Source organism: Ceratotherium simum, chromosome 8, assembly GCF_057802395.1.
Source record: "Ceratotherium simum simum isolate JZ-2026a chromosome 8, ASM5780239v1, whole genome shotgun sequence".
In the NCBI taxonomy this organism is placed as follows: Eukaryota; Metazoa; Chordata; class Mammalia; order Perissodactyla; family Rhinocerotidae; genus Ceratotherium; species Ceratotherium simum.
Genome location: NC_141907.1, coordinates 79,389,703 through 79,412,182, shown reverse-complemented (window position 1 = coordinate 79,412,182; position 22,480 = coordinate 79,389,703). Strand labels below are relative to the sequence as shown.

The 22,480-nt window shown below is 36.6% G+C and overlaps 1 protein-coding gene across 2 annotated transcripts in view; it reads left to right on the top strand.

Moving 5' to 3' along the window:
* The window catches only part of LOC147916514 (uncharacterized), a 31,056-nt gene extending 9,843 nt beyond the window's left edge, over positions 1-21,213 (top strand). The window contains exons 2-4 of one of the 2 annotated variants that reach the window (XM_087434615.1): positions 4,126-4,321; positions 15,192-15,287; positions 18,613-21,213. In XM_087434615.1, the coding sequence (XP_087290741.1) occupies positions 4,126-4,321; positions 15,192-15,287; positions 18,613-18,667 (347 nt within the window). In that variant the 3' untranslated portion in view covers positions 18,668-21,213. Of the gene's footprint in view, positions 1-4,125; positions 4,322-15,191; positions 15,288-17,794; positions 18,143-18,612 lie in introns of those variants that run through there. The other variant, XM_087434616.1, reaches the window with a different exon arrangement.
* The last annotated feature ends 1,267 nt before the right edge of the window (positions 21,214-22,480 follow it).

The following is a 22,480-nucleotide window of genomic DNA, read 5'->3' as shown; positions in this document are numbered from 1 at the left end:
TATTTGTTGCAACATCACCTAGATATACACCAGAAAAATAATGTATCTTGTCCAAGGCGTTGTAGTATACCTGTGTTGGTGGACACAGTACATATCACGTACAGTGAGCAAGTATTTGAGGCCCTTTTTTCATGCCAAATATTGTGTTTATGGGAGTCTTATATGATTTATTTTACTAGTAGGTAAGTGAAAATTTATTGTTTAGAAAGCAAATTCTCTGTTTCCATTTCCATTTAAAGTCCAATTTATTCTATTTAGTTGTGGGCTGTGTATGTGTATAATATTTACTGTGTCCTATTAAATAAGAATGTTAAAGATAAAATGAAAATAGATTATTTTAGGCAGACACACGCACACTGAAAAAAGGACGTTACATTCAAAATGTAATTTACATAATGTGCTTTGCTAGGCAGTCATGGATTCAGATATTTGTAAACATGCTATGTATGTAGCGATCTGCAATGTCCTTCTAATCTACACCTGCAAAATATATATTTCATGCTATGCTTGAAATGCTTGTTACCAGTGTAATAGAAAAAAACAACAACAAATAACCTGATTAAAAAACGGGCAATGGACCTTTTTCAAATGAAAAGAGAACACTTGCACACTGCTGGTGGAAATGTAAACTGGTACATCCATTATGGAAAACAGTATGGGGGTTCTTCAAAAAATTAAACACAGAACTATCATATGATCCAACTGTCCCACTCTGGGTGTATATCCAAAGGAAATGAAATAAGGATCTGGAAGAGATATCATACCCCTATTTATTACAGCATTATTCACAATAGCCAAGATAATAGAAACAACCCTAATGTCATTTGACAGATGAATTGATAAAGAAAATGTGGCATACACACACACACACACACACACACACATATACACGCACAAACAATGGAATACTATTCAGCCTTTAAAAAGAAGGAAATCCTACCATTTGCGACAACAAACATGAACCTGGATGACATTATGGTAGGTGAAATAAACCAGACAGAAGGGCAAATACTGCATGATTTCACTTGTATGTGGAATCTAAATAGTGAAATGAACAGAAGCAGAGAGGAGAATAGTGGTTGTCAGGGGCTGATGAGAGAGGGAAAGGGGTATAAAGTTTCAGTTACGTAAGATGAATAAATTCTGGGCATGTAATGTACAGCACTGAGACTATAGTTAACAATTCTGGATCGTATTCTTGAAATTTTCTAAGATGGTAGATCTTAAGTGTTCTCTCCACAAACACACAAAAAGAAGAAGAATACAGTAACTCTGTGAGGTGATGGATATGTTAGCTTGATTGTGGTGATTATTTCACAATATATACATATATAAAAACATCAAGTTGAATACCTTAAATATATACAATTGTTGATTACACCTCAATAGAGCAGGAAAAGAAAAAACAACTAAGCATTACTGAACCATAAGTGAAGACATTACAAAGCACATTCAAAACAATTGTACAACATATATGTATAACTTTTGCCCATAGGCAAAATGTTATAGGTATAAGTTGTTGTATTGTTGAGAGTCAAGCTGTAATTAATTAATCAGTCATTATTTATAGTTGATCAAATAGCATATTTAAGTGTTTGGTGTGCATTGCCAAAATACTTTTTTAAAACAAGTCATAACCCAACTTCAAAGTATAAGAGTGAGTGACCATCCCACAATACTCACACCTTTATACCATCTCTGGTATTTACTGTTTTTAAATATTAGGTTACTTGATCAGTAAAAATGTCTTATAATTCTGTTTTAGTGTTATTCATTAAAAGCTATTCATTGTATGCCTACTCTGAGTTAGGCTATAATGGGTCCTTCACACACTCTGGTGAGCAAGACACGGGAGGCCCTGCTCTCAGCGGATGGTCCTACAGTGGGGAGAGAGAGAGCCTACTCTAATGGAACAATTAAAAAGGGAGTAAGAGTCTTCCAAATGCCAAGAAAAAATATAATAGGAAAATGTGGTTGAAATTGGGGAATTTTATAGATTAGTAGTTGAAGAAGTCCTTTCTGATGACATTTTCACTTCAGATCCAAAATACAGGAAAAGTCATCATTTGAAGTTCTGGGAAAAAAGATGTCCAGGCAGAGGAAACAGCTAGTGCACAGCCTTGAGAAGGACCAGATCTTGGCATTTCTCTAAGAAACCAAAGTAACAGCGTGTGGCTAAGTGAACAACACTGCTACGAGCAAAGCGGAGACAGGCTGGAGAGCGCGTTGAAAAATAGTAGTCAACCCTCACTGTGTGCGTTAGGACAAAGCCCTGCAGAACAACAGCATTTAGAAACGAGCAGAGGAGAGGAACTCGAAATCAAGCAGATAAGATGGCTAGTGAGGCTGGAGGAAAAACAAGGAAAATAATTAATGAAGCCAGGAAAGGGCTGGTGAAGAGAAAGGAGAGAGTGATTAGCTGTCACACGCTTGTGAGATAAGAACAGAGAAGTGATGCCGGGAGGTTTTAAAGATCGGATCCACGCTGAAAAGGAGGAATGCAAGAACCAAGGGGGAAATAGTGAAAGAGAGGTAGAACCGACAGATCAGCTCTCCCAACAGAATTTTTAAAAATTGAGAGTCCTGAATAATACCTGGAAGAAAATTGCGAGTTTAGAAGTGTCACGGTGACTAGAGATAACTCTTTTAAGAACGTTGACTCTAAAAGAGAGAAAGGATGGCAGGCAGGAAGAATGAGGGGTCACTAAATTTTTGTCTGAGCTTTAGTGTTTGTTTTTTAATGGAAGAGATTATAGCACATTTGAACACGTAAGGAGCAGCCACTGCACTAGATATACACACCCCCTCAGATTCCCTCAGCACAGTTTCCTGCGCCTGCTTGCTCCTGCTCGGCTACTGCTGTGGGTGACCTATTCCACTTAGGTCCGTGAAGCCTTGCTGTAACATTTAACTGCCACTGCACAGTCAGGCTAACCAGCCATTTGCCCTCAGTTTCTGGATGATGCACCACACCATAGGGCAACAGGTCTAAGCAACTACCAAAGGGGCCAGATAATGCAACCTAGAAGTCCGTGTGTGGGGGGGGGGCGGGGGGGGGTGTGTGGATGTAACTTCCTGTGGGTGAAGATTTGATGACTGGGAAACAGGAGCCCTTTTCTTTCTTCCCCTGATGGACAGCGACAAGGTCTGATTTCTGTATACAGATGTTCAGCGAGGTGAGGCCCAGCAGCCAGACCAGTCAAGTTATTGACTTTGTTGTATGGGGTAATAGTGAAGTGGGGGCAGTATCTTTCATGATTTCCCTTCTGTCCCTGACTTAGTTCCCTTGTCCCTTACTCTTATCACCCTCATATTGCACCTCCTGAAGATTAATCCTCATCTTCACCTCAGGCTGTTTTCTTGGGAACCAGGCTAAGATACTTACATATAAAAAACAATATTCAAAGTACCTACTATTTATGAATTCCATCAATATTATTTCTCTTTTACTGTTTATGGAAACTTTAAATAGTTGTGGTTTATAATTATGTTTTAATAAAACATATAATTATGTTTTAATATTTAATAGAATTCCTGCATCTAAAATGTTGAAAAATATTCCTATTCTCATCTGTATAGTCACATAAGTGACATTTAGAATTATATATCAGGGGGCAAAATAAAAACATGTTATTTTAAATTATAATCAATAAAACATATTAATGAGCAAAGAATTGAAAACGAATTTATTCAATATAAAAATTCATTGTTTTTTATTATAATCAATAAAACATTAATGAAGAATTGAAAATATGGATTTATTCAATATTCTTATCTGTAAAAAATGTATATTTAGGATATTTTTACTTCAATATAATAAGCCATTTACATTCCTTTTCTCTTCATTTTGGTTATTACAATTTTCCATTGTGAAAGGATTATATGCTTATTATTGAAAATTTAGAAAAGACCCATGAGCAAATATAAAAATATAAGTTAATAAATGTTAATTTCTTTTTTGTTTGTATTTGATGTATACTCTACGTAATTGAGACATGCTATATGTGATATTTGAATGTTTTCCTTTAATATACTATGGACATTTGTTATTAAAGTCTGTATAAAACTAATTTTACTTGCTAAATATCTTACTTAAACAGTTCTTGATTTTATTCTCAAATTTAGCTATTGTAGGAAAAATAGAAGGCAGCAGGAAAAGAGGAAGATCAAATATGCGATGGATTGACTCCATAAACAAAGCCACAGGTGTGAGTCTGCAGGAGCTGAGGAGGGCTGTTGAGGACAGGACGCTGCGGACATCACTCAGTCACAGGGTCTCCAGGTGTCAGAGCCGACTTCATGGCACGTTAATTACAACAAGGTAATTTGTTATAAACACTTTTATACATAAATGTCTTTTATAGTTTAGGTTATTTTCTGAGAGAAGATTTCTGGAGTGTACTACTAAAACATTATTACTTTTACGATTCTTGATAAATATAGTAAAATTTCTTTCTAAAAGTTTATCCCAACTTATATCCCAACATCAATATAAGAAAACATCTTTTACCACATCCTCTTCAATATTTTATATAATCTTGTATACATAGCTGCTTTGTTTAAAAAAAACTGTAATTTAAATTTTTCATGTGTTTAATTTCTAGTATAAACATAGAATTTGCTGAATTTCCTAGATTTTTGTACTTAATTATTTTTAAATTGTTTAATTTCCTTTTTCATTTACATGTTATTGATATATTAGTATAATTTTCTTATGGTAAAAATATTAACTACACATCTATAAAAATTTTTAGTTATGGGCCCGCCCCATGGTCAAGTGGTTCAAGTTCTGCGTGTTCCGCTTTGGCGGCCCAGGTTCGCCAGTTCAGATCTCTGGCACAGACCTACTCCACTCACTACCCATGCTGTGGTGGTGTCCCATGTACAAAATAGAGGAAGACTGGCACAGATGTTAGCTCAGGGCTAATCTTCAAGCAGAAAAAGAGGAGAATTGGCAATGGATGTTGGCTCAAGTTGAATCTTCCTCAGGAAAAAAAAAAACTGTTTTAGTTATTATTAATAATGTCTGCTAATTTATTTTATTTTATTTATTATTTTTTTTAATAATTTTATTTATTTATTTATTTTTTCCCCCAAAGCCCCAGTAGATAGTTGTACGTCATAGATGCACATCCTTCTAGTTGCTGTATGTGGGACGCGGCCTCAGCATGGCCGGAGAAGCGGTGCGTTGGTGTGCACCCCGGATCCAAACCCAGGCCGCCAGCAGGGGAGCGCGCACACCCAACCACTAAGCCATGGGGCCGGCCCCGTGTCTGCTAATTTATAATTTGCCTTTTTTTTTTAATTTGCCATAATAAAGTTTCTCAGTGGAGCATATAATGTAACTTATCTATATTTCTTTTGTCTTCTACTACAATTTCAAGCTAAGAATAGTCTTCCCTCTGAGAGAAAGGGCATATATATTTTCTCTGAAGTTTTAGAGTTTAGATCAGTCCTTAAGCACTTCAATCTAGCTGAAACTTAACTTGGTATGGTTTGATATGTGATCTAAATTGATTTGCTTAAAATAAGTTAACCAATTATTCCAATGATTTTTATTAAAACTCCATTGAAAAATGAATTTCTTTTTTATTGTGTTTTAAATTTTATATAATTAAGTTTGGTTTAGATTTTTGTTTCATGTCATGCTATTTATTTGGCTGAGTCTTGGAGCTGAACCTAAGTATATTTTAATACCTAGTGTGAATTCTGCCGTTTTAAATTTGTCTCCAATTTTTTAAAAATTTTTCTTAATTCAGTATGACCTTAAGGACAGTTTTGTCAAATTATAAAATAAAATTTAATTCATTCTATAAATTTGTTTTAGAATACCAAATTTCTTTATAATATTCTGCTCTCCCATCCAGGAACCAGGTTACCCTCTTCATTATCTGAGTCTTCTTTTGTGTCTCTCAGAAGTTATGTAATGTTCTCCATGCTGTATCTGTTACCTGTAGGTTACTCCGCGTTCCATCCATTTTGGATAGTTAGAGCTTGAAATTTAAATATCCTTGAAAAGTTGATACAAGAGCCTCCAGGCTAAAGCTAATGTTGCTCAGAATGACAGCAGTTTTCAAACTGACCAAAGACATACATTCAAGCTCATGGGACAATAAACTAAAAGAAAAATTGGAGACAATTTTTTAGACCATAATAACATTGCGTACATGATATAATCATCGCCTCTGTAAAAAAAGAAAAAAAAAAAAAGAAGGGGAGAAAACATAATGACTGTTTCTGAAAGACAAAGTCCCAGAATGTTTTCTTTGTTCTAACCAGAAGTGGTCCTCCTGAGGGAGTCAGCTGCTTAGGAGCAAGCACGATTTTGTAAGTTACATGTATAATGCTTCTTCATGATTTCAGCCTTGTGAATTGATGATGGTTTACTTTGATCAGTTTTGGCATCTGGAAGGAATAAATAGGACAATTTGTGTGAAGCAATGTCGCTTAAGAATTCCATGTCTGCTCCTTTCCCCACAGCAAAATTAACCATGACTGAGTTTCAGAGGAGACAAAGGGGAAGAGATGTCCTCCTCGTCCTGTCAGCATTTCTGGAAGTTTTAATCCCAACAGCTGAAGTGAAGATGATGAATCACATCATCATTCCTGACCAATCAAGCAGAGGAAAGGGCCAACATAGGAAAGAATGCTTTAGCCTTTTTTATTTATCTTTTTTTTTTCAATTCACACTGCACTTATTTTGAAAAATGTCACAGGGCTCCTCTTGGGTTTGTACTTCTAGAGATGACATGGTTTCTGGCTCCTTTGTCAAATTTATATAGGAAAGAAAACAGATGAGTAATCAAAAAACAAAAATAAAATCACCTTTCCACCTTCCTAACAGTGGTGAAAATTTCTAAAGTTCGAGAGAAAGGCACTGCCTTGGATGTGTTTCTTCCCTTTTCTACAAAGAAGCCATTTTACTAAAAAATCAATTAGAAGGTCACCATTTTAAAGTCACCAATATCAGAACAGCTAAAAGTGAATAGATGTCAGACAAAAGGATTTTCTGTTCAATGGTGCTAGAGGGGCTTGATAAATATAATGTTCTCACTACTTTTGTATAAGAAAAACCCTCCTGACTTAACAAAAAGAAGAAAAAAAAAAGTTTTCCTAAGGCAGGTTTCTAAATCTTAAGCACTTGATATTACTATAAATGATGCTTTGAGTAAAGTATTATTTGATAAACATAAGTGAATTCCCACCACACAACTGATGGAGTTGAGGAAGGAGATCTTCCCTAGGGAGGTCGTTAGGGACCATTTGGGGCCAAGCTGGGCCTGAGCAAAGGTCGCTCTCAAGGTTCTTCAGCTATCGGCTAAAGAGGGACATCCTAACAATAGGTAGCAAGACAGCAGGTACTAAGACAGGCACAGACACAGCGTGGCTTCAGAAGAGTCTTCCATTTGGCACCAAGTTGAGGTCCATGTAGACAGCATCTGTCATGAAGCAAGACTAAAGGCACAGAGAGGGGAGTCAGTAAAATGAGTGGGTGTCTCCTCCACTTGACTGTATTTCTAAAACTCAGGGAATTGCCTGACCCACGTAGATACTCAATAAATGTATGTGAGTAGATAGCTGCCTTTGTCCCTCATTCAACATCTATTGAGTATCCATGCCATAAATGAATAAAAATAGTGAGTCAGGTGGTATGGTTTCTGCCATCAGAGAATTCACAATGAATCACAGAAGAAGACCATGATGATCTCCTACATATAACTTTTGAATTAATACATCTTCTGCACTTCACAACCCCAAACCAAGGCTAAAAGCTTATCATCTGTCCCTCTTACCTACCAAACTAAGTACCCATTTCCATGATAGCCAGAACCCTGCAGAACGTGGCTAAATGATTCCTTTCCCAGCAGTATTCTGGACAAAACGTGGAAACTGGATGTCTTGTTTTTTTGTGATTTTTTAAAAATACTATTTCTTCTAAATAGAATATCTTCCCCTGACTTAACTCTCCCTTATTTCAATATTCCCTATTCCCATACTCTACTTAAAACGTTTTATTTATCAACTTTTAATACTATTTTAATACTCTGTTATAAAGTTAAATATATTCCTTTTGCCTCCCCTCCAAACTTCCCATTCTATTAAACAAGTTGCTAAGAAACAAGACCTTATCTCTGTGTATCCTCCTAAAATCCAGGGAAAACTGCCTTGCATAAAACATGTATTTCTATACCTGGCTCTCATGGTAGGGCAGAGGGAAACTAGATAATAAATATGATTTATAATAGGATTTTACAGAATTTAGAACTTTAAAAAGGTAAAGAGGAGAAGAGAAAAATAAAGTTTAGAAAAAAAAAGTCTTGGTATTTAGGGGTAGAAGATCTGGTAAATTTAACCTACAGGTGAAAAAGTTAACCTAAGAAATCTTTCAAATATGTAAACTAGTAATGTCCAAAATCTTAGTGCGAGGGAGAATATTTAGGAACTAGTGGAAATATGGAAGAGACAGTACAGTATAGGACATAGAGCAGAGAGTCTGTAATCTAAAGATCTTATTCCAGTGTTTCTGTTAGTGCCTGGAGTGGATTCTGACCCCCTAGTGACCCTGTGGACAGCAGAGCGGAACCCTGCCTGGTCTTTTTGCGCCATCCTCTCACCTTGCAGTGCTTTATCAGACAATGCTCTACCGCTATTCACGGGGTTTTCATTTTTGGAAAGTGAGTGGCCAGATCCTTCTTCCTAGTCTCTTAGTCTGGAAGCTCCGCTGAAACCTGTCCACCCTGGGTGACCCTGCTGGTATTTGAAATACCAATGGCATAACTTTCAGCATCACAGCAACCTGCAGCCGCCACAGTGTGACAACTGACAGACGGGTGGTGTCCCCGACCTGATTAAGAATCTGAACCGCTGTGGTGAGAGGGCCAAATCTTAACCACTAGACCACCAGGGCAGCCTCACTCCAGTGTAGACTAATATTTAATTTATTGCTGAATAAGCTTGAGATTGTTAATGAAAAATTTTGTTTCAAAAAATAGATCAAGTTACAGAAAATAACATACAGCAGTGTAAGCACTAGACAAAATTAACAAAAATTTCTTGTTTGCTTCCTTCAAGAAAAGTGAAGTAACACGAGAAGTTGAAATTCTTTGTGCCCTTTCTAGTCTCTTATTCTTCCCCCGTCCTCCCTAGAGGCAGCCACAATAATGAACTTGATGTTTATACTTCCAATTCATAATTTTATAGTTTTACTACGTATATGTATCTATAAATAATATATAAAATTATGTGTGTGTGTTGATTCTTATGAGGTTTTTTTTCCTGAAGCATTCTGCAAATTTCTTTTCTCACTCAGCATTTTATGATGAGTCTGCATATAGAATAATTTCATTCATTTATATGGTCATACGATATTCCATTATGTGAATGTGCCACAATTCATTGATCCAATCTTCTATTGTTAGATGTCTTAGATATCTAAAATTCCTAAATTTTTCCTATTCCAAAGGATGCTCCCGTGAACAATTTGTATATGTTTCCCGGTACACATATGCAACAGCTTTTCTAGAATATATACCCATAAGTGGAAGGTGTGAGTTATGGGATGATTATGAGTGTGTACATTTTCAACTCTATCAAATATTGACAAATTGCTCTTCAAATGGTTGTACTAATTTATAGTCCTGCCAGCAGGGTATGGGAGCTCCCATTGCACAACTTTATCAAATTTGGAAATTTCAGCCTTAAAAAAAAATTTTGACCACCATACAATGTTTCTTAACGGAAAGTCTCTTGGCAGTTTGGGTTAGACTATCCTTTGTTGCATGGAACTGTCCAGTACATTGAAGGACATGTATATCCCTGGCCCCTTGGCACTAAAGACCAATAGCATATTACAATAAACAATGACAGCTCCACAATTTCCAAATTTCCAGTACTACCCCTATTGAAGACAACTGAATGTGGATGAAATATTTCTCACTATTTTAATTTGTATTATCCTAGCTTCATGAGTTAAATAATTACCTCATTGTTTTCCTGATTTATTATTTATTAGTGAATCATCTAAAGCTGTAAGTGTTCTTCTAACTAACAATTTACCAGCATACCACATATATTTATAAAAAAATGTAAGTTATAGTGTCATTCAAAATCATCTTAAATATCCCTTAAGTAGCTCTGTAACTCACAAGTTATTCAAAAGTGTTTTTCCCAATAATTTGTGGAACTATAGTTGCTCTTTAATTTAATTGTATTGTGGTGAAAGAACCTGTTGTACATATCAATTTGGGGTATTTTTGTGATTCCTGGTGATGGTGGTGGCTAGGACACCTGTATTGAGTCAATATTTGTGAATGGTTCATTTGCGATGTAACATGCTCCCAGCAATTAGAAAATATGCACCCTTCTTAAAAATAAGCTTCTGAAAAAATTGTCTTAAAATTAATATAAATATTTATTGTGAGTATTAATTTTTCAATTTTTCCTTTCAACTCTCAGTTGTTGTTCTATATATTTGTATGTATTAATGTGATTTCTTGGAGTTTACTTTTACTAAATCTTACTGGATTTTTTTTCATTGTCATTTTGCAGTGATTTTTATCTCTATTAGTGTTTTTGCATTAAATTGAGTTAATTTTAATAGTAATATTTCTAAATCAGCTTTCTTTGGGTATCTATGGTTTTGGTATATTTTTTTGATGATTTGTTTTCAAACTATCCTGATTTTTGCTTTGAGTCTTCAAGTAGCATATAATCTGATTTGTTTGGTGGTGGTGGTTGTTTTAACTAATATGATAATTCCTGTCTTTTAAATAGATAAGTTTATTTCATTTATATTTATTTTGGTTATTGATGTATTTGTCTTCATTTTTATTTCTCTTTTCTTTTACTTATTTTCCAGGATACTACTGGATGGATCAATTTTATAAATACTCTTGTTTGTTTTGACCTCCACTCATTTGGAATTTAAATATTTAATTTCTCTGCTTGTGCTGGTAACTCTTACATAGTTTAACTTCTATATCTTTTAACATGTAAATCTAATAATGTGTAAAGTTACTTAATACTAACTTATTTCATAATAGTCAAAAGCCTTAGAGTATTGTAACTCTGCTTTTTGACTTCCCATCTTCCATGTTATTGTCCAATATTTTAAGTCCACTGTATTTTGTTCCAAGAAATTAATTAATTTTATATTTAGTACTTATGTAGACTTTACAGCATACTTAATTTTCCCTTTCTTTGCTTGTGATTTCAACTTCCTTGTTACAGAAGGAAATGCTTTAGCATATCTTTCACTAAGGATCTATGATTAATAAACTTTTTCTGTGGATGTTTCTTAATAATACTCAAGCTGATAATAAATCTTTATATTGTCTCTACTTAAAAATATGATTCCTGTTGCTTAAAAGTATGATTCTATTGTACTTACTCTCTATTTTGCCTGATTCCATAGCTATTGTTTGTGCAATTTATTATTGCTTTGTTGGTAATTGCTTTGCTGTTTTTTTATGCCCAGTTGGATTTAGGAGTTCTTTTATACTTTGATGATTTATGGTTATCATAGTACAGTAAGTTTTCATTGGCGTGTGTTTTTATCTTGCTTGAGATTTGGCATCCTCTTTTAACATGAAGACTTGAGTATTCAATTCTAGATAGTTCTTAGCTTTTCAAAGAGTGCTATTGTTATTCTCTTCCTTATGAATTCTTACTAATGGTATGCTGGATCTTTTTTGTTGTTGTTGTTGTTAATCTCTTTATCTCTCTGTTCTTAGCTTTCAGTGATCTCTTCACATGTACCTATATCAATAGTTCACACTTCAGGCCTGTGTTGTCTACTCCACAACCTCTCCATGTCATTTTCTTTAGTTTCATTGATTAGATTCTAATTTTTAGATAACTTATTTTAAAAATATGCCCATTATTTTAAAACAATATCTTATTTTTGACTTTTTTTTTTCCATCTTCTCTTATAACATTGAATGTTTCCAAAAGACTTGTCAAAGATGCCCCTCAGATTTTCAGTTTTATTGTATAAACTTTCTAGCTAGTTGAAACAACTGACAGTTCCTTTTTCTGCTTAGTACCTTTGTGTGGGATTTAATATTCCTGTGATATGTTCTTCATTGGTAGTTGTTTAAAAAGTGTATCTTCCATGACCTTGTAGAATTGTTATTGGATTGTAGAGCTGTTGTATAAGACTGTGCCCTATATTCCTATTAAATATATATGGGCTTATTTTTTTTATCTTTTCACTTTTTGTATGTTTCATTTAAAATTTAGAAAACTCAGAATACTTGAAATAAGATTCTATAGGTCTGGAGCAAGTTTTTATCTTATTTTCTTAGCTTGAGGTCCCCAGGACCACTTGAGTGGGTATATTTTGATCCAACATTAATGCATGATATAAACCTAGAGTTCTGTTTTCTTAAGACTGACTTATCCTTCCATACTCTAAGTTTTCTTACAGTATCATGGAAATATGAAACTTTTCCCAGTTCTATTTTATGGATGGTGCAGGGTTTTATGATGGCCAACTTTACTCAAGCATTTTAGTTGCTATTACTCATAGGCACAAAGGGATGAGATTTAGATTTTCCTCCTTTAGCAAGATGAAAAACTCCAGTGACCAGCTCTTAATGCCTATATTTTCTGTACATATTTCCTTGGGCCATTTCAACTTCAATTCCTATCTATTTTTTCATTTATACAATTTTGAGATTTCTGTGTCTTGGATTTGAGCTCAACTAGGCATGAAATGTTTGTAGTATGGTTAATATACCCAACATTTCAATGTGTTCAGATAAGAGAGTGGTTCTTCCAAAGTACTACAGTTCCTCATATTGACTGAACGTCAGGATGTATCCTACGTTGAGAGAACAACCTGTTATACTCGTCCTCAGAGATTGAATGAAACCTCCACTCAGCATTTGGTATGGATGTCTAGACTGGCAATCATACACACACATGCATCAAGAAGGTATGAGAAAGAATTATCACTCGCAAAATGAGGCTTTCTTGGGAGAGCAGGGCAAGCTCCCAAGCAGGTCCAAAAACGATTTAAGAGAGCAGGGAAAGGAGAGGAGTGTGGGATTTATGGTAGTTAGGGGTGGGGCTGGGTGAGGGTCCCCTGGATAGGGCAGGGATTGTGTGATTTGCACTTTTTACCAGCAGCAAGGGAGGGAGCATGTGGGCTTTTTTATTGTCTTTGCCTGCTGTGGGGCAGAAGGGGAAGGGGAAGTGGTGGGACTTAAAAGCTATCAGTAGTTGTGTCAAAACTGGAGTAAGACTCTATTACAGTTATTTACCTACTTTTCTTCTTTATGTATTCATTTTGTGAATTAAAGAGCATTTTTAGTCTTCCGAGTACGCACAGGCAAAATTAAGTTTTGTAATATAAGATCTGTATTGTATTTCTGTCTTTATTCCTTAAATTAAAAGTAGGAGCAAAGAATACATGTTCCCTTAAAAATATAAATATCTCTGAAGTTGGAGTCCCACATTGGTAATTGCTTGCTTCTAACTGATACTTACGTTTTATTTTTAGCTAATTATCACTTTGGATTTATAAATATGCATTATTTCCAAATAAAGGTACAATTGTATTTTTCCGTTGGTTCTTTATTAGCATGTTATAACTATATTTGTTGATAATAATGATTCTAAATAAAATGTTCAGAACACTGTAAAAGACTTTCAGGGGCTGACCTGGTGGCACAGTGGTTAAGTATGCGTGTTCCACTTCAGCGGCCAGGTTCACCGGTTCGGATCTGGGGCACGGACATATTCACCACTCATCAAGCTATGCTGAGGTGGTGTCCCACATAGAAGAAATAGAAGGACCTACAACTAGGATATACAGCTATGTACTGGGGGCTTCGAAGAGAACAAAGAAAAGAAAAAAGAGGAAGATTAGCAACAGATGTTAGCTCAGGGCCAATCTTCCTCAAAAAAGAAAAAAAAATATATATATATACATTAAAAAATAAAAAAGACTTTCAAAACTAAATAAGAGAAATTTCCAAATTAATCGATTCCTATGTTGTTTAACAACTTAAGCTTTTCTTTGAATCTAAATTTCTATGTATAGAGAAAATGTTTATGTTCGATGTGACTGTCTTCCAGAGATGTTATTTGAACTGAAAATACATTTAAAAGAGAGTAGATCACTGAAAAATTCACAATCTGTTATACTAACATTCTCTGTCATTTTGAATTACTTTATGATTAAAATCATTCATTTTAGAAAATTATTTTCAATAATTGAATAACATTTTAAAGTGCTTTTTATATTTTCCAAATATTACTATGTACTCAAATTCTAATTTAAGTAAATTCTCCCTTCAAATTCATTTATTTTTTGTTACCAATCAAAGCTTATAAAATGTGTGCTAGTCACACTTTATAAGCTTTATAATAACAGAGTCTTACTAGTACTGAAATTAATTCATGAAGAGTAATTCCATTTTGTCCTTTTAAAGTTCACATATTCCTTAAGAAACTAAAAGATTTATTTCAAGATGAAAATTCAAATCTTCATTATGTACAATATTTGCAGAATAAGTGTGGCTTCCCACATTAAGAAATTTGTTATATCAAAATTAGCACCTACAAATTGAGAAGAGATTATTGCTTTTTGAAACAATTTATTCACTTACAAAACAAATTTCTTCCATTTAATGTACTTAATGAGTGATTGTTGATTTATATAAATTACTAACTAGGAGTAATATAAATTAAAGTGATAGGAGAAATTGATTTTCAGAAATTGAGAAAATTCCTAATGACTGATTTGTTTTGCAAAATTTAACTTGGTTATAACTTTTCCTAAACACAGAGTATAAAATTATTCATACCCATTTTTATAGGTGAAATAAAGTATGTAAAGTATTTCAGTGTAGTATTCATGAATTCTTTTTTTGTTTTTAACCTTCTAAATTTCAATAACCTAGTGCGTTAACCTAAGATCCCTTGAAAACAGAGACTGATGACAAGGACTTGGGCACAGTTATTTTATTTGAAGTGAGGAAACAAGGTGAGCGAGATCAGAAAGGAGGAAGAGCCAACGTGAGGAGGTATTAGCAAGTTTGCTGTGGTGAATGCTGCCAGGACCACCTGGGAAGCATGCAGAACACCTGTGTTCATTGTTCACCTTGAGGGCAGGAGACTTTTTCTTTGGCTCCCTCTCCCATTTGAGGGTTGTACTAGTGATGTAAATTCTTCCACATTTCTAGGCTGAACTTGAGCCAGACACAGCACTGGAGGAGTCCCTGGGTGAAACCACAGAGGCAGAGCAGCAAGAACTTGAGACGGAACACGGTCGGCAGATGGTGAGTTGAAGCTCCTCCAGACGTGGGTCCACAGCAGCGATCAGAACCAGAGGCAAGCTTAGCTATTGTGGTGCAGGGCTCCGTGCCTCTTACACCAGAAACGTCAGTACAGAAATGGACTGGGAAAACATTACTTCCTTCCTTTGTTTATTTATCGTTAGAAACTTACTTGTGCAGACACCGTGTTAAGTAATTTTCACATATTTTCTTCCTTGGTTTTTTCTTATGGGGCTATATTTATGTTTTGTGGTCACCAAGATACATTCTATTAAAAAAAATTCTATAAAATTATGGGGTATAAAAGAGTTAATTAACTTTCCCTGCAAATTTCGCAGGTGTAAGGTTCACTATTTATTGAACTTACAAGGACATACATACATTTTCTTATTATTCAAAAATGATGTTACTAATGGGGATTGTTCTCTCAGTGACTGAAACAATGGATGTGTGACTAATGGTCCTTTCCAGCCTACATAAATGCATACACTGTCCTTCAGCTATGATTTGCTGTGTCTGAGGCTATTGACAACAAAGTCTCTTACACTCACTGTCTTTCCAACACCTTCCCTGAAATAGAAACACCCCATTTCAAAGTGCATTGTGTGGGGCGAAATTGATGTGCATTAAAAAGTAAAAAATTCTCTTCTAGAGAAAGCGCTCTTTAGCTTCGATGCTAATGCCTGAAAACATTAACCTGTACACACAAAGCAAAGGATAAAAAAGGGGGGAGATTTGCTTTTCTCATCAAATGCATAGAAAGAGACCAGTATCTTAAACTTGCAAATGCTTTTTTTGCTTATATTACCGTTTATTTTGGTCTGCGCTTTTCCATTAGTTGTTGAGCTCTTAGATTTTTTTTTTTTTAAACGCTATTGGAAAAGGATTATCTTGAGAAAAAGTGACAGATCATCTACCTCTAGAGTCGGCTCTCGCAGCCTGAATCCTCACCACAGGCATCAATCCTCTCTTTTATATCTTATCACTTTCCAAATCCTTTGGGGCTTCTTTCATCACACATCTCTGGTTTCCATCCTGTCTTTTCCAGTCTCATTGCCACCGCCTAGCCAGATTGTCTTTCCATATTTATTCAGTATATCCTATGGACTAGACATTGTACTAGATATAATACACTCCTAAATAATTGTTGGTATCTACCAGTTAGCACTTCTTGCTGCCTTATCTAGACATTTTGAGCTTGAAGTAACAAGAAATAATTCAAACTAGCTCCAAACTAATACAAAGATTAATTGCCAGGATAGAGTATTATCACAGAGTTTATAAGAGCTACCAGACTAAGAACCAGAAATTCATCATAAGCTCAGGCAAGTACTACTTTTGTCTCATGGATGTCTCTCATCTCTGCTTCTGTTTCTGCAACTGCTACATTCTTTGAACTTGTTTGTACACTACTTTTCTCTACCCCTTTAAATGTTCACGTTTAAACATAGACAAGCAACTGTTCCCAAGTTTGTGTGTTATAACCAAACGGCTGCCACAATAAATGATTAACACATTAATATGAACTCCCCACACTCACACTCACTCGTTGAGACCTAGCAGTCCTGTATCTCAGCCATCCTGTGACTTTTAAAATGGCAATTAACTAAGAGTGTACATATTAGTGTCTGTTGGGAAACTAAAGTAAAGATCCAGGCTCTTCCTCCACCCACAGGGGCTATATGTGGATTGTAATGAGGATATCTGAACACAAAAACCCAGAAGTTGCCAAACTCAAGGAATTGACTCCAATGGGGAAACACGGCATTAAAGCAAAAGGAAAGGTAGGAATATAAGGCTAAGGCGAAATGTTCTTGGAAGGGACATGCCTCACAGTGCCCTTTGAAATTGTACTTCCTCAGTATCAGCTCACATTTTGTTTGGCTTGATAAGTGCTAATGAACAGGAGTTCAGCGAAAGAACTCATGCCAGCCCACCCCAAGATGATGGAGATGCCAGGACCAGTTATTTGGAATCTCATTGGCATGAGAACCAAAAGCTTTTCAGAGAATTCTCTAGTACTTTAGATGTGGGACCTCTACACTGTAAAAAATTCTTCCCCTGAGCATTTTAGATGAAGCTTCCTGCTAAAAGGGAGACAGAGGAGGTCACCTGGGCTTACCTGGTGTCAGTAGGTATGGGCCACACTGGGCCCAAAGGCGGGAAGAGTGCTTAATGCACTTACTGTGTATCACATCTAAGGTGGTCCTATTCGAATGATTTTACTCAAATAAAAAGTTCTGAGGACTTCCAAAGCATGCATGCATCCTCTCTCTCTCTGTCTCTCTGTCTCTGTCTCTCTGTTTCTCTCTCTGTCTCATACACACACACACTCAGGTAATGAGAACTGCTGAATCATCTTTCTTTGGGAAGGTGCATACCTGTTGTCTACGATAGTACCTTAAGAATCCCAGCAGATAGAGAACTAACATCATTCTGGGAAGGGGTAGAGATTGGGAATAAAACTGCATATTATTTTGGCAAAAATCTCTCTCTTTGTGTCGCTGCAGGGCTGCAGCCATCTGAGAGTCAGACCCAGTGGACTGTTTTCCCAGACAGGGCAGCATTCTGCTCAAGATTGACAGTGGGCAGGTGTTGCTCCCAGAATGAGGAGACTTGTGCTTCTGTGCATGAATGGCTGTCTACCTTCAGCCTCTGATCTCCCTGCATGTCTCAGGGGAAGAACTTTCTGTGTGAATTCTGTTCTTTGAAGTACCAGCAGAACCCAAAGACTTCAGTGGGCAAGTCACAGGTTTAAGACAGTCAGAAAATCCCATCCATGTTCTGCACTAGACTGTGTGGCCAGAAACAACTGTTATATTTTTCTACTTAAAATACTGACTCTAATGAAAAGAACACAGTAGCCAAGTTATTTAAAGAATAACTGTATACTTATACTTCTTTGCTTGTGACCTAAAGTCACCAATTTATATAAAAGTTCCTAGCCGTGGAAATAATTTGCTTAATTATGTTTAACACCAAACTATGGCACTTAGGAACGTAGCAAAATAATTTCTTAGGAGAGTTTTCAAACTGGCATAGAATATTTGCATATTCTTTATTCCATAATGCAAGCCCTGCATTAATTGCCTTCTCTAAAGAGCATTTCAGCATCTTTTCTAAGCACAGTGATTCCTTATATAAATAATATGGGCAGGTTTCACCACTCTGCTCCTAGAAATGAGGTCACTTTTATCAATATCCCACATGGCAGTGGTTAATTAACAAACAGAAATTCTGTCTTTTCAAAAAACAGCTTTTCTCTAGATAGCTCCAAGGCTCCCTAGTGAGCATTTCTCACAGAATCTCTCCTTTTAACCACCTGCAGGTTCTCTCGTGGGAATTCAGAGGAGCCTCTCAAGGTCAAACTCAGAACTCACTAGTTCCCTTGATGTGATCCAGTCGTGCTCATCAAAAAGCCCCCTCCTATTGTTTCAGCTGCATCGGAATACTGACTGGACTGTCAGTGGAGGTGAGGTGCCACTGGAGACCCTGCCGCCTAGAGCCGCCGGAAACGCAATACCAATTCTACAGCTGCTAAAATCTCGCCAGCTCCTTCCTGGTCCACATAAGACGTGCCCCGCAAAGTTGAGGAAGAAATATTTTCTCCCCGTATGTTAATGCTTGGTCAAGGGTACGGCACAGAAGAACTGGCTGGGCCCCCGGTGTTATAGTTGTCTAATTGTCCAGCTTTTTCACATTGATAGACATTCGTGCATTACCTCCATGTGGGAGCCTCAGTGATGTCAGGGCAGAGACAAATGCCTACCAGTTACATGTCATGTCTAAACAGATAGAGCCCTCCAGCTATCAGGTCTCAACCAAATCCACCCCACCCACAAGCTGCCATTGTTTCTGAAGAGAGAGGGGCCCTGTTCTGTCCAGCAGTAGTGTCTCAGTCAGGTCTACCCTACCCCATCTGCTCTGTGCCATCCTTATCATATCACTGAAACTCACTGGAGAAGGAGGCGAGGGTGGGGAAGAGAAGACACAAATTTCTGGAGGCAAATAGGGATTTTGAGAGGAAGGGCATCTGTCCAAAGTATGCAGTAGTAAATATCGAGTACTGACAAATGTTTGGAGCAAGGAGTAACAATGTCAAAGTCATCCTATTAATAGATTCTGAGCAATAGACCTCAAATCCAACATAATTTCCTGTTATATATGTTTTTAACATGTAGAATTTTTCTAAATGTCTGTCCCCAAATATTAGAACTAAACTTCTACAGATAGCATGCTATTTCCAGAGTAAAGGAGCTGTTGCATTGCAAAATCATAAATTAATTTGTTACCTGCTTGCCCAGGTAGCTCATTATGTATCTATCTGAAGATTTTATAGATTAACATAGTTTTATGTCTATTCTGTAATAGTCTGAACATAACCTTTAATTTCTTCTAAATGCAATAGTAATTTAATGGGCTTCCTATTGTGCTTAATCCCTTTGTTCTTATATAATGTGGAATACACTTAAAATGCCTCTTCGCCATTTCATTGAATCCAGAGCTATTCATAATGTGATTTCTTCATTCATCCTTCTGCTCTGCCCATTAAAGAGTGGTGTATACTGTGGGAGATTACTGAACAATTGAGGAAGAAAATCGTAATGATTTCTGAAGTTCCATGAGAGTAATGTATGCCCTTTAGATGAGTGGTTCCCGAACCTGGATGATCAACAGAATTACCTGTGGGATTTTTTTAAAATTCAGTCATCTGGGTTCCATCTTGAGAGACTCTGATTTAGTGGACTCAATTTTTTTTTTTTTTTTTACTGAGTTAATTCTGGTTAGGACCACTGCTCTATCTGAGAGGAATCTCTGAACACAGGGAAACACCACCCAGGTCCCCTTCAGAAATTGAGGATCAGTTTCCCCCAACTGCTGTCAATGCTGCCGGCAAAAAGGCCTAAACTGGCCCCTGAAGAGATTGTCTAGGCTGAAGTGGCTCTTCCACCCAAGAGCATGTGGCATCACAAGTACCAAGGCCCAGCCCCTCATCGCCCATGGCAACAACTGTGCTGGTCCATCTCAGCTTCAGACCTCCCCGCAGGGCTGGCTGGGGCCACAGTGAATCTGCATTACCACTTGAGGCTCCCTGAGCCTGGCTACTTCTAGGTGCCAATGCTGAGGGCACTCCCTGATAAACCTCCTGCACACTCTTTTCCCTTTCAGAGCCAGCTTCCCGGACTCCCCTGTGATGGATATTTCCCTTAGAGTTAGAATGCCAAAGGGGAGCCCTCTCTAACTATCCTAAATAAATTTCTCCTCAATCTGAATATAAACCCAATTCCAAGAAGGAAATAATCTTTTATCCCCCTACCCACTCCCCAAGAAACCCAGCTGCCTTAGCTGCTTCCTTTTGTCAATCATTTGCTCCCAGCTCCCTGCCCATCACTATACACCCTTTCCTACGATGAAATTCCCTCTCCTCTATCTCTCTAATCCAAACCCCCACTCTGTCATGATTACACTCTTCCTCCAAGCTCTGCCACCTAACTTGCTCAGTACTCATCCGTAAATGTGTACATAAATCTCTCTTATAATTGTGAATTCCCTATATATTGGCTTGTAATCTATAGATAATATGTTTCTGGAGAGAAGGAACCAAGTCTTCTGTTTAGTTTCGTGTTTGTTTTTGTTTTGCTTTATTTTAACCAGTATGCCCCCTGAGTGAATGGCAGGCAACAGAGAATAGTGATGGATGCCCTAACATAAAACATTGGTCTCTCTTGCTGCTGTTTTTACCAGGCTCTCTGAAAGGTCTAGTGATGTGCACAGGCACATGCACACGCACACACACACAGTACTGAAAAGTAACCCTCTTCCTATGGTAATGACTTACTGAAATGTCCACATTTTCATTGTCTTTATTATAACATACCTGATGCTTTTTTTCAGAACTTGTTACTCTGACTTCTGTATATGAACTGAAAAGGTTAATATTTAATGTTTTAATTTATTTTGTGTAGTAAATTAATTTTGATTTCTGTAATGTATTAAGAATGATTAACAGTTCTTTTCTTTAATATCTGAATTATAATCGCAGTTGTGTTTTTCCAGGAATGTGCATTGTTGTTGAATTGTATTGTCCCTTGTTTGGAAGGATGAAGGGTGAAATTTTTTTTTTCCTTTGAAAAAAAGATGACTTTGGAGTTAGACTAAGAGGACCTGAATCCTGCTCAACATTTATGAGCTTTGACACTTTGGACAGTTATTTGATCTCTCTGTTTCCTTTTGCTTTACTGAAACATGGGGATGAAGATAATGCTCACCACTCAGGGTTATTGAGAGGGATGAATACTCAGAATGCATATTCTTAGCAGGGCGGCACGCTCTGGTTTTGAAGCTTTTCTTTTTCCATTTTTCTTTTAAATATTTTTTTTAATCCTGAATTAATTCTATTATTAATTGTAGGGGGTTTAATTCATGAAATAAAGTTACACACCCATTACTTAAAATACAACTGCCAAATGAAACAAAAAGATGAATGGAGAGGTTCGTGGAGGTAAACTAACCGGTAACTGGCACATGGTTACCTCATGGCAAAGGTTAGCTCTTGTTAGCAGTTAAAACTCTCTCCACAGCCAGCCCTTCATCACTGTTGATATGCTGTTTCAGTGGACGGTAAAGAAGGAACCCAACGACGGTGCTTTTCCTCTCACCTCTCAGAGGCGGAAATAGCTCAGGTCACGAGAGGCATATATCAGATGTGAGAGGCATATATCAGATGCAGCAGTGGGTTGGATGCTGTAGCAGATCAGAAAATCATACACCCTGGTAGTTGAGTCAAGTGTATAAACTAGTGATTTTAAACCACAGTGGTTCATCAGAATAACCTGTGGAGATTTTTAAAATATGTTTCCCCATTTCACTTTAACATTTGAATTTAGTTGGAATGCCATGAGTCCCAGGTATCTGTAGTTTTTAATTTTCTACGGGTGATTCCTCTATGTATCCAGGGTTGACAAACCATGGTAAAACCAGCAGGTTAAAAAGTGTCAGCATTATTCAGCCTCATGAGGAAACAAAAATAAGGTGATGCTTGGTATTTGGCGTAGAATATTATCCTCTGAAAGATAAACTTCAAATGGACACATCATGTATTGGGGCCAAGATGTGACTGTACCTTAATGAAGCCATTAATATCTCTAAAGAAAGTGTATATCTACTAGAAAAAGTGCTAATGATTAAAAGAAGAA